The sequence below is a fragment of the Myxocyprinus asiaticus genome, chromosome 27, assembly GCF_019703515.2.
Source record: "Myxocyprinus asiaticus isolate MX2 ecotype Aquarium Trade chromosome 27, UBuf_Myxa_2, whole genome shotgun sequence".
Classification (NCBI taxonomy): Eukaryota; Metazoa; Chordata; class Actinopteri; order Cypriniformes; family Catostomidae; genus Myxocyprinus; species Myxocyprinus asiaticus.
This window is the reverse complement of record NC_059370.1, coordinates 44869121-44880954: the sequence shown is the minus strand read 5'-3', so window position 1 is coordinate 44880954 and position 11834 is coordinate 44869121. Positions and strand designations below refer to the sequence as shown.

Below are 11834 nucleotides of genomic sequence, written 5' to 3'. Positions count from 1 at the left end.
ATAGAATTCAAATACAGAGTAGATTGTGATATCAGAGAGGCAGGTTTATTATAGTGCAAGCTATTATTATTATTATTATTATTATTATTATTATTCCTCATTTTGATAAGCTGTAACTTGTTATCCGTATGGTGAAAACACACCAAACTTTGCATGCATGAAAGGCATGTGGTTAATTGCATTTTGTGTAATTTTGGGGTGGATGGGATGTATGGTTGCCTAGCAACTATAGTGGATAGGTTTGCAATATTTAGAATGTCAGCCCCGCTGCACCGTTTGATATTAATCTCTCGTCATGGGGATAATTTTAATCATAATAATCCCCCCCCCCCCCCAGTATTTGTCAGTTTAGGTACAACTTTTAAAAATCTTAAAAATCAACCACTTGTCCAATGGTTCAGAGATTTATTTATTCTTTGGAAATGGCGTTTTTATTCTAAAAAAAGTTTACAAATAGGTTTTATTCGTTAATGCAATAGGTATCATATGGAGCTAGATTAATGACAAAAAGATTTTAATTTTGTACATTTTAATTTTAGATGTGGCATTAAAGAAAATTGAATTATTTTTGTGGTGTAGATTTGTATGTTTAAACAGTAGATTTTGTGTTCTGATTTTTTTAGAGGTGAAATAAGCTGCAAATATTCAGATGATAAAATGACAGTTATAAGAAGAAATACAATATTCAAAATTCAATATAGAATTCAACATTCTAAAATTCAAAACACAGAAAGTAGGCCAGAGATCAAGCATCCGGGTTCCACAGGGAAAAGTAGAGGGTTACAGAAAAGTCGAACGGAGCATTTTGGCCAATCACAGAGCTACTACCTGTACTTTCTGCATTTTGAATTTTAGAATATTGAATTTCTTCACCAGCTGTAATTTTATAATCTTAATATTTACAGCTAATTTCACCTTTAAAAAATTCAGAACAAAATCTCTGCCGTTTAAAAATACAAATCGATAAAATACACCACAAAAACAATTACATTTTGTTAAATGACACGTCTAGAATTCAAATTTACGAAATTCAAATTCAATTTTTGTTCTTCTCATTAGTCTAGCTCTATAGTATCGTAAGTTAACAATGAACAAAACTTTTTACAGCGGTTAATAATCATGGTTAAATTTAATTTAATATATTTTATATTTGTATATATATTTAATATATTCATTGACTTTTTGAGGCTCTTGAAATTCAGACTTCATAAACTTTTAAAAACGACTTTGCTTGCGATGCGTGATGTTGCAACTACACTTATTTTCAGAAAGAGACATGTTTGCGTTCTTTTACTTTTATGCATGTAATAATGATGGTATTTCTCAACAATGGTGAAAGTGTTTTAGTTTATTGTAAGTTTACGTTTTGTGCTAAATCTAGCGATTTCTCAGGGAGCATTATATAAAAATAATAAGTGTCAGGTGTCAACGTTGAACTGCAATATTGATCAAAGTCGACAACATGAGATATTTAAGTCCTATGAGGTATAAAAGAGTCTACATTTCAATTATGAACACAAAAGTCACATCTACTTCTTTTAAAAAATGTTGTTGCTTGCCGTTATATTTACTGTCATTTCTCACTTATCTGTTTAAGCAGGAAGAGGAGGAGGAAGTCGTAGTGCAGTGTCGCGTGCGGTTCCTGTCGTTTATGGGTGTCGGTCGTGACGTCCACACGTTTGCATTCATCATGGACACGGGAAACCAGCACTTCCAGTGTCACGTGTTCTGGTGTGAACCCAATGCAGGGAGCGTGTCAGAGGCCGTGCAGTCAGCATGTGTGGTGAGGCTCTTAAACATAAACATATTTACACAATCCAGCTGCATGACAATGTAAATCACACATATTCTGGTTTAAATACAACTCTCCGTACCGCATCTGTCAGATGTTGTTAATTACCACACACTATAAAGACAGTAAACCTGGTAACTTTCGTACGATAAGCTCAAGGATACCAAAATCATCTGTCTTAACATAAAATCAATGATTTAGACACTTTACAGCTCAATAAAAACACATTTTACTGAGTTCATGAACTATTCCAGGTTCAGTACAAGTTAAGCTCAATCAACAGCATTTGTGGCATAATATCGTTTGTGGCAAAAATGTACTTTTATTGAACCAGGATCATTAATAATGTTTATAATGTAAAACATTAATCTTGAATAAAAATCTGAGCTTCACAATTCTGCTTTTAAACACTCTGGTACACTTGCCCCATAGACTTCTTTTGTAAGCAGGGTCTTAGGAACGAAACTGAAAACAAACTTCACTTTTTGCAAAATGTAACCAAGAATGGGAACAAAGTCCCTTTCAATTGTTCTGGCATGGAAACGTTATTTTTAAATGTTTGTAACTGTTTAATAAGCAGTTCTTGCTAAACGATAGTCTAAAGTCTAAACGATTCCTTCTGAAGAAAACCACTGCATCACACATTTCTTTTTCTTAAAGGAACAGTTCACCCAAAAATGAAAATTCTCTCATTATTCACTTACCCTGATGCCATCCCAGATGTGTATGACTGTCTTTCTTCAGCAGAACACAAATGAAGATTGTTAGAAGAAGATAGAGCTCTGTAGGTCCTTATAATGCAAGTAAACAGGTGCCATCCTTATAATGCAAGTAAACAGGTGCCATCAGGCTGCTGGCTGTTTGACGGTCCAAAAGTCACATTTAGGCAGCATAAAAGTAATCCACACGACTCCAGTCGATCAATTAATGTCTTCTGAAGCAAATCGATACATTAGTGTAAAAAATAAATCAATAATTAAAATATTAATAACTTTTAAAAAGCGCTTCCCGCCGGGGCCTGGGTAGCTCAGCGAGTAAAGACGCTGACTACCACCCCTGGAGTCACGACTTCGAATCCAGGGCGTGCTGAGTGACTCCAGCCAGGTCTCCTAAGCAACCAATTGGCCCGGTTACTAGGGAGGGTAGAGTCACATGGGATAACCTCCTTGTAGTTGCCATAATGTGGTTCTCGTTCTCGGTGGGGTGTGTGGTGAGTTGTGCGTGAATGCCGTGGAGAATAGCGTGAAGTCTCCACACGCACTACATCTCTGTGGTAATTTGGGGTGGATGGGACAAGCCACGTGATAAGATGTGCGGATTGACGGTCTCAGACATGGAGGCAACTGAGATTTGTCCTCCGTCACCCGGATTGAGACGAGTCACTATGCCACCACGAGGACTTAGAGCGCATTGGAAATTGGGCATTCCAAATTGGGGAGAAAAAAAAAAAAAAGCACTTTCTGCCAGCAGTTGACGCATCACGCAGCTGTCGCGTGACGTAAGCGCGTCGGTGATTCCCCGTGCGAATTCATAAGCGCCGCTTATTTACAACAGAAGAATGGACGTCACGCGAGAGTTCAGCCATTTCAAACAGCATCCGAGCCCTGGACGGAAGCATCGATTTAATGTTAAAAACATTTGGATTATAGACTTGTTTCTTACATAAACGTATTGATTTGCTTCTGAAGACATTAATCGATTGACTGGAGTCGTGTGGATTACTTTTATGCTGCCTAAATGTGACTTTTGGACCGTCAAACAGCCAGCAGCCAGATGGCACCTGTTTACTTGCATTATAAGGACCTACAGAGCTCTATCTTCTTCTAACAATCTTCATTTGTGTTCTGCTGAAGAAAGACAGTCATACACATCTGGGATGGCATCAGGGTAAGTAATGAATTTTCATTTTTGGGTGAACTATTCCTTTAATGCACATTGGGGATGAAGCCTTCCATGACATGCTGGAGACCTTTTAGACAACTATACAGTATATAATTACTACCTATACATGCACAGTTAATCCAGAAGCAAGAAACAATATCGATGTACAAATGACATTTCTCAGTTGTTTGCAAGTCTTTATTGAATTACTGTTAAATATGATGCACTAATACAGATTTGATGGTGCCAGGTTCTGACCAAGAAACAGATCTGTAATTAAAACATATAATTAAAATAAAATCATAAAATAATTATTACGTGTTTAAAAAAAAAAAAGATAATTCAGTCCACGTATGATGGCATATAGTCCAAATACACCCAAACAGTGTGTTGTGCATGCATGCACGAGAGAGATAGATTTGAGTTATTAATTGATTTGAGATGGCCAGATGTTTTTGTAGATATATTTAATATTAACAATGCATTTACTGAAAATACATAACTTCATATAGGCTGTTGTATACTTTGCTTGTTTTGATTTCTATGCTGATAATTCCCCCACATGGGGAAAAAATGTAATTGCTTATTATCACTTATTTTTAGAGATGTCCCAATACCGATGGAATCGGGTCCGATACTGCGCTCAAGTGCTCGTCCGTAAAACTGCTCTGATATCAAAAACCGATACCATCTGACATACGAATGTCTTTGCGTAAATATTCAATGAGTAAAAATTAAATGTCCTGGTATGATTATTAAACAGCAAAGGCTGCAATTTAATAAAATAAATATGTAGTGCACATGCAGGGTATATATTTAGTTAATTAAATCGCAGCTTTTTGTGGTTTAAAATCACACTGGGTCCTGCTCTTCCGGAGTGTGAAGCTGTCGTCACAAACCGGCTTCACTCGGTACCAAAATAAAAGCTCCATATAAATGGACAAAAATATGACAGAACTACATCACAATTGTACAGTTACGTAATATTCACTGTATTTGTGTACTGTAATTTCAAATCAGATGACTGCAACACACTCCAAAAAAGTTGAGACAGGGGCAATTTAAGACTAATAACAATTTGACGAGTTGAAATAACAAGGCGATGTGAAACAGGAGATGTTAAACAGGTGAGGCAATCGTGTTATAGTATATAAGGAGCCTCCAAAAACAGCCAAGTCCTTCATGAGCAAGGATCATTCGAGACTTGTTAATTTGCCAACAGCAAATAATCCAGCACTTTGAGAACAATGTTCCCCAAAGACAAATTGGAAGGATTTGGGGCATTTCACATTCTACAGTGCACAGTATAGTTAAAATATTCAAGGAATCTGGTCAAATCTCATTGCGTAAAGGGCCAGACGAAAACCACTTCTGAATGCGCGTGATCTCTGATCCCTCAGATGTCACTGTCTTAAAAAAAATGTCATTCATCTGTAATGGATATCATGAACATGGGCTTGGGATTACTTTAGTAAACCTTTATTAGTCAACACCACTCACCGCTGCATCCACAGATGCAAGTTAAGACTTTACTATGTAAAGGAGAAGCCATACATCAACACTGTCCAGAAGCGCTGCCGACTTCTCTGGGCTCGGTCTCATCTTAGATGGAAAGTAGAACAGTGGAACTGTGTTTTTTGGTCTGAAGAGTCCATATATCAAATAGTTTTTGAAAAATAGCCGTCGTGTTATACGGGCCAAAGAAGAAAACCACTTCTGAATGCGCGTGATCTCTGATCCCTCAGACATCACTGTCTTAAAAACATAATTCATCTGTAATGGATATCATGAACATGGGCTTGGGATTACTTTAGTAAACCTTTATTAGTCAACACCACTCACCGCTGCATCCACAGATGCAAGTTAAGACTTTACTATGTAAAGGAGAAGCCATACATCAACACTGTCCAGAAGCGCTGCCGACTTCTCTGGGCTCGGTCTCATCTTAGATGGAAAGTAGAACAGTGGAACTGTGTTTTTTGGTCTGAAGAGTCCATATATCAAATAGTTTTTGAAAAATAGCCGTCGTGTTATACGGGCCAAAGAAGAAAACCACTTCTGAATGCGCGTGATCTCTGATCCCTCAGACATCACTGTCTTAAAAACATAATTCATCTGTAATGGATATCATGAACATGGGCTTGGGATTACTTTAGTAAACCTTTATTAGTCAACACCACTCACCGCTGCATCCACAGATGCAAGTTAAGACTTTACTATGTAAAGGAGAAGCCATACATCAACACTGTCCAGAAGCGCTGCCGACTTCTCTGGGCTCGGTCTCATCTTAGATGGAAAGTAGAACAGTGGAACTGTGTTTTTTGGTCTGAAGAGTCCATATATCAAATAGTTTTTGAAAAATAGCCGTCGTGTTATACGGGCCAAAGACGAAAACCACTTCTGAATGCGCGTGATCTCTGATCCCTCAGACATCACTGTCTTAAAAAAACATCATTCATCTGTAATGGATATCATGAACATGGGCTTGGGATTACTTTAGTAAACCTTTGTTAGTCAACACCACTCACCGCTGCATCCACAGATGCAAGTTAAGACTTTACTATGCAAAGGAGAAGCCATACATCAACACTGTCCAGAAGCGCTGCCGACTTCTCTGGGCTCGCTCTCATCTTAGATGGAAAGTAGAACAGTGGAACTGTGTTTTTTGGTCTGAAGAGTCCACATTTAAAAAGGTTTTTGAAAAACAAAGCCGTCATGTTATCTGGGCCAAAAAGGAAAAGGACCATCCAAGCTGTTATCAGCGTCAGGTCGAATGGGGGAAAATTCCACTTTCCAAACTTAAACTGGTGTCTTCAGTGCCTAAATACTTAATAAGTGTTATTAGAAGAAATGGTGATGTTTCACACTGGTAAACACTCGACTGTCCCAATATTTTTGGAGGGTGTTGCAATCATCTGATTTGTAATTACTGTACATAAAATAAAATTAAAAAACAATGAAATTCACAAGGTAAAACATCATATAATGTGTAGTTGTAGTGCTTGCAATATAGCAAAGGGTGAATATAATTTACAAATCACTAATTTTTGTTGTTATTAGCATTTTTCATACTGTCCCAACTTTTTCGGAATTGGGGTTGTAATAACAATAATAAAATCACAGTTGTATTATATTTAAGCAATACTTCACATCTGTGATACTCTGTTGTGCAGCACTTTATTTGACACAAATAACATTAATATTGCATTTTGAGGATCTGTATAAAAGCACTTCATATGATTATATAGTAATTACTGGTAATTGTTCTATTTTCATTTGATAACAGTTTTATTGAGTTCAGTTATTTAAAATGGGATTAAACAGTCGAATATGGAATAATTTGAAAATAATAATAATAATATATAAAATAAATGGATTTCATAGGGCTATACATGTTAACATGCAGACATGCTTCTGGTCATGAAAAAGAATCTGTCTCTTAAATTTGCAAAATAATTCTGATTGATATAATCCTTATTAGCTCTATTTGTTGATAATGATAATATTTATAAATATATTTTTTCAGTGAAATTTTATACAGCATTGTAATTTGGAAACTGTAACATTCCCCAAAAAAAGAAAGAAGTATCGGTACTTGTACTCCAAAAATGGTATCGGGACGTCCCTACTTACAGTATTTTGGTTGAGGCAAGTCCCTTATTTTGAGCTGCAACTGGTACATCAGCCACTCTTAGCACAGAGTACTGTCATTTAAAACAAAACAAAAGAACATTATTAACCTTTCTTTAATTTCGCTCTAACCAGTTGGAAAGGAGGCTTCGGAACGCCGGAACCGGAACGCAAAAATACTTTTCCGGCTCAGAACATATCAATATATAAAAAAACATTTCATTTTTAATCCCTGATTGTTAGTGCATTCATTTTGACCAGTTTAGGAATGGGACAAAACCATTAGTCTGCGGCAGTGGACAGTATGCCACAAATGTTGTAGTGAAGTATTTCCAAGTAAATATGCCGTTCTGTAGTTATTTTAGAGTTACTGTATATTAAACCACTGTAATTATCTTTTTCATCAGTTGCGGTATCAGAAGTGTTTGGGGAAGAGCAGCTCCTTGTCTCCGCCCCCTTCTGACTCCGTCACACGCCGTATGACATCCAGCGTGAAGCGCGGCGTCCAATCAATTATAGACACTCTGAAAAAGAAGCCCGCCCCTGAAGTTCCCCACCAATGACAGAACAAAACAGCAGCGATGGACAGCAGGAGGGTGTGTGTACATTTACTGATGCAGCCAAGGAGAAACACACAATCCAACGTAAAGACGGCAACAAAAAATGACAAAAGATTAACGAGGAGCGCTTTACGAGAACACCTTCAGTCATATCAGTGTGCAGAATGAAGCATGCCTCTGCCTTACACCAACACATACATTTTCACAGTATTTTCAAAGTATTTTGGGGTGTCGGAGTGAAATGAAGTTCATGTCTTGCTGTTATCATCATGCTCATATCAATGTTATTTTCATGTGTGACCTGAATTCAGACTTGTGCCATAGTGTGTTTAATTTCAAAGCACTTGCTCATTAAAACGCAATTCACACACTTGGGAAATTGGATCCTTTGAAATTTTTCTGCTCTTTACCAAGAAATCTAGTGGAAATTTTCTGGTGCTGGGTAGCGAGCAGGGGTGGACTGGGAAGAGAAATCGGCCCAGGATTTTACATAGAAACTGGCCCAAAAGTTGTTGAGCAGGGGTGGGGTGGGGGTGGGGGGTTGTCGCTGTCCTTTTCTGCATATCGCTGCCCCCTACGGCATATCGCGGCGCCGTTTTGTGGCCCGTTCTGCATAATGTGGCGGCTCATTTCACCTTATGGAGGCCCATTCGGCCCGTTTCGCGGCAGGCCCAGTTCTCCCGATTTTCCAGTCCACCCATGATTGGCCCCAAAGTGCGTCGGCCAACCGGAAAAATGCCCGGTATGCCAGGTTACCAATCCAGCCCTGGTAGCAAGTGAGGAAAGGTTTGTGTAAAATGTCCAATTTTAGTTACAATTCACAGAGCTCACACATCATGATGATATAGAGATGCATTAATGTATGTTCTGCAGTTGGGAATATCATAATACACTGGAGTTTGTCTGTAATATCTGTGTGCTCAGCTTTATACTGTAACAGAGAACAAAATGGGGAATATGAACGTTTAATCTGATCACACACACACACTCCTTTAGTTAACACCACAGCTAGAAACATATTCTTCACAAGTATTCAATGTTTGCAAGCGCACAGTCCTGTTTTACACACTGAACGTGTGTTCTTGTGTTGCTGGGGCGGTAACACACTTTAGTACTAAGCTATTAAAAAAGATTATTTCAGTGTGATTAACTGCGAAAAAATGTACACAATTAATCATGTCCCTGGACCGTAATAAGGAATATTCCTGCCATCGGAGCAATTGGAGCTTGAGGTAGCGCGTGATTTCAGCAGGGGGCAGTAAGTGAAACTCCAGCTGTATAGACAACAAACACACTCAGACTTGACTGACACCAGCGACAGCACAAGAGGACGCGTTCTTGCATTCAAACATCTGGATGAAGCACAATTCTGAGTGCACGGATCTCCAGACGTTTAACTTGAAACAGTGAACTAAAAACACTGTGTTTATGAAACGACGCAACCAAAGTGAGACGCTCCAAAAAAGCATCCGTCTGCATTGACGCATTGCTTTATTATAAACCTACCACGGACTGACGAATTGAATTGCTAAATGGATTGCTGTGGACTGTAGGTCAATGATAGGTCTGTGATCAATAATATGGAAATAAACAATGTATTGCCTTCTAAAGCCACTTTTTGTATCGTCTAATCAATGCTTTACTTCTCTGCCATAATAATGTTATGCATTTTAATTGTCTGAATTATTATATTTAGAATATATTTTATATTTATAATTATATAAATACAACTATTTCTTATTATTTAATCATTATATATTAAATTATTGTTATTTGAAGGCAAATATTTATATATGTGATTAATTGCAATTTTGATCAATTGACAGCCTGTTATTCAGGTAGCTAACTCTAAACATTGCAGAAACACTTTACAATAAGGTTCCTTTTGTTAACATAAGTAAATGCATTAGGTATCATGGACTAACAATGAACTATATATATATATATATATATATATATATATATATATATATATATATATATATATATATATATATATAAATTACAGCATTTATTAACCTTTGTTAATGTTAAATAATAAAAATACAGTTGTTCATTGTTTGTTCATGTTAGTGCATTAACTGACCCTATTTTATTTTTTAATCAGTTAACATTATTCCAAAGAAAAGGTGTTTGTCTTCATAATCTTTCATCAAAATATAGTAACTTGCTCCGCCTCCGGCTGACGTCATCAAGACTTCTTATTTTTCAACCACCTGTCATTCCTGTTGAAAAGACCAGCATGGCCGTTCACCTACTTATGTTGTGTTTTGTGTCATGGGATGCTGGTTATCATGGTCCACGAGCTAGACCAGCTCCAAACCAGCACTAACCAGTATTAACAAGTTTAGACCACCATGGGAATTGCATGCTGGTTGAGCTGGTCTTTTTATCAGGGATATAGACAGGCATGTGATCGGCTAAGCAGTTACAGAAATACTCAAACCAGCCCGTCTGGCACCAACAATCATCCATGTGATTATCTAATCAGCCAATCGTGTGGCAGCAGTGCAGTGCATAAAATCATGCAGATTCGGGTCAGGAGCTTCAGTTAATGTTCACATCAACCATCAGAATGGGGAAAAAATGTGATCTCAGTGATTTGGATCGTGGCATGTTTGTTAGTGCCAGATGGGCTGGTTTGAGTATTTCTGGGATTTTCACACACAGCAGTCTCTAGAATTTACTCAGAATGGTGCCAAAGATAAAAAACATCCAGTGAGCGGCAGTTCTGTGGACGGAAACACCTTGTTGATGAGAGAGGTCAACAGAGAATGGCCAGACTGGTTCAAACTGACAAAGTCTACGGTAACTCAGATAACCACTCTGTACAATTGTGGTGAGAAGAATATCATCTCTGAATGCTATTCTGAGATGCAGGTTAGTGCTGTTTGGGACCTACACAATATTAGGCAGGTGGTTTTAATGTTGCTGATTGGTGTGTGTATATATATATATATATATACAGTACTGTGCAAAAGTTTTAGGCACTGGTGAAAAATGTTGCATAATGAGGATGTCTTTAAAAATAATGCCATAAATAGTTTTCATTTATCAATTAATATCATGCAAAGTCCAGTAAACATAAAAAAGCTAAATCAATATTTGGTGTGACCACCTTTGCCTTTAACAGCACCAATTCTCCAAGGTACACCTGGACACAGTTTTTCTTGGTTGTTGGCAGATAGGATGTTTCAAGCTTCTTGGAGAATTCACCACAGTTCTTCTGTCTGTTTAGGCTGTCTCAATTGCTCCTGTCTCTTTATGTAATCTCAGACTGACTCGATGTTCAGTGGGGGGCTCTGTGGGGGCAATGCCATCTGTTGCAAGGCTCCCTGTTCTTCTATTCTAATCTATTCAATTTGCAAAAGTAATGTTTGTGAGTCTAAAATAATGTAATGTTTCATTACAACACATTACACAATGCATAATAACAGTTTAAATTAATACACAGATAAATAAATAAAGTATATTAAATGCAGGGATGCCGCGGTGTGAGTTTGTGACAGATTACCATCTGAGAAAAAAAAAAAAAACGCGGTTAAACGGTTTTACGATTATTTGCACATTTTCTTATAATGCATATCATATAGCCTAACAATTGATGTCTAAGTGGACGTATTTCTGGGGGATATGTGGATGCCAAGGGATCCACATATCCAACATCCGTTGTCTTCAGTCAGTCATTTAAATGCTGCCAAACAGCCAATTTAAATCGCTTTTTTGGTGGATATGAGTCTGGTAGATCGAATTCCTCTGTTATATTTTGGAATTCGTGTGTTTAAGCTTCAGTTTCACGTGAATTGAAAGTTCACGTTCAGTTCGTGACACTTGGCAATTAAAGCACCACACGGCCACCGTCCGTATCCATAGCAACAGCTCCAGTACCCACACAGGCACAAGAGTTTTTCCATTTAGGCTTACAAAATCTTACGGAAAACTCTTTTATATTATATATCTATACATTATAT

At 37.5% G+C, this 11834-nt stretch overlaps 1 protein-coding gene across 4 annotated transcripts in view; it reads left to right on the top strand.

The window, feature by feature from the left end:
• LOC127418078 (amyloid beta precursor protein binding family B member 2-like) overlaps positions 1 to 9471 on the top strand; it is a 39873-nt gene extending 30402 nt beyond the window's left edge. For 2 of the 4 annotated variants that reach the window (XM_051658459.1, XM_051658457.1), the window contains exons 13-14: positions 1601 to 1783; positions 7711 to 9471. In XM_051658459.1, the coding sequence (XP_051514419.1) occupies positions 1601 to 1783; positions 7711 to 7866 (339 nt within the window). In that variant the 3' untranslated portion in view covers positions 7867 to 9471. Of the gene's footprint in view, positions 1 to 1597; positions 1784 to 7710 lie in introns of all 4 variants that reach the window. The other 2 variants (XM_051658458.1, XM_051658456.1) reach the window with 1 other exon arrangement.
• Positions 9472 to 11834: the final 2363 nt, after the last annotated feature.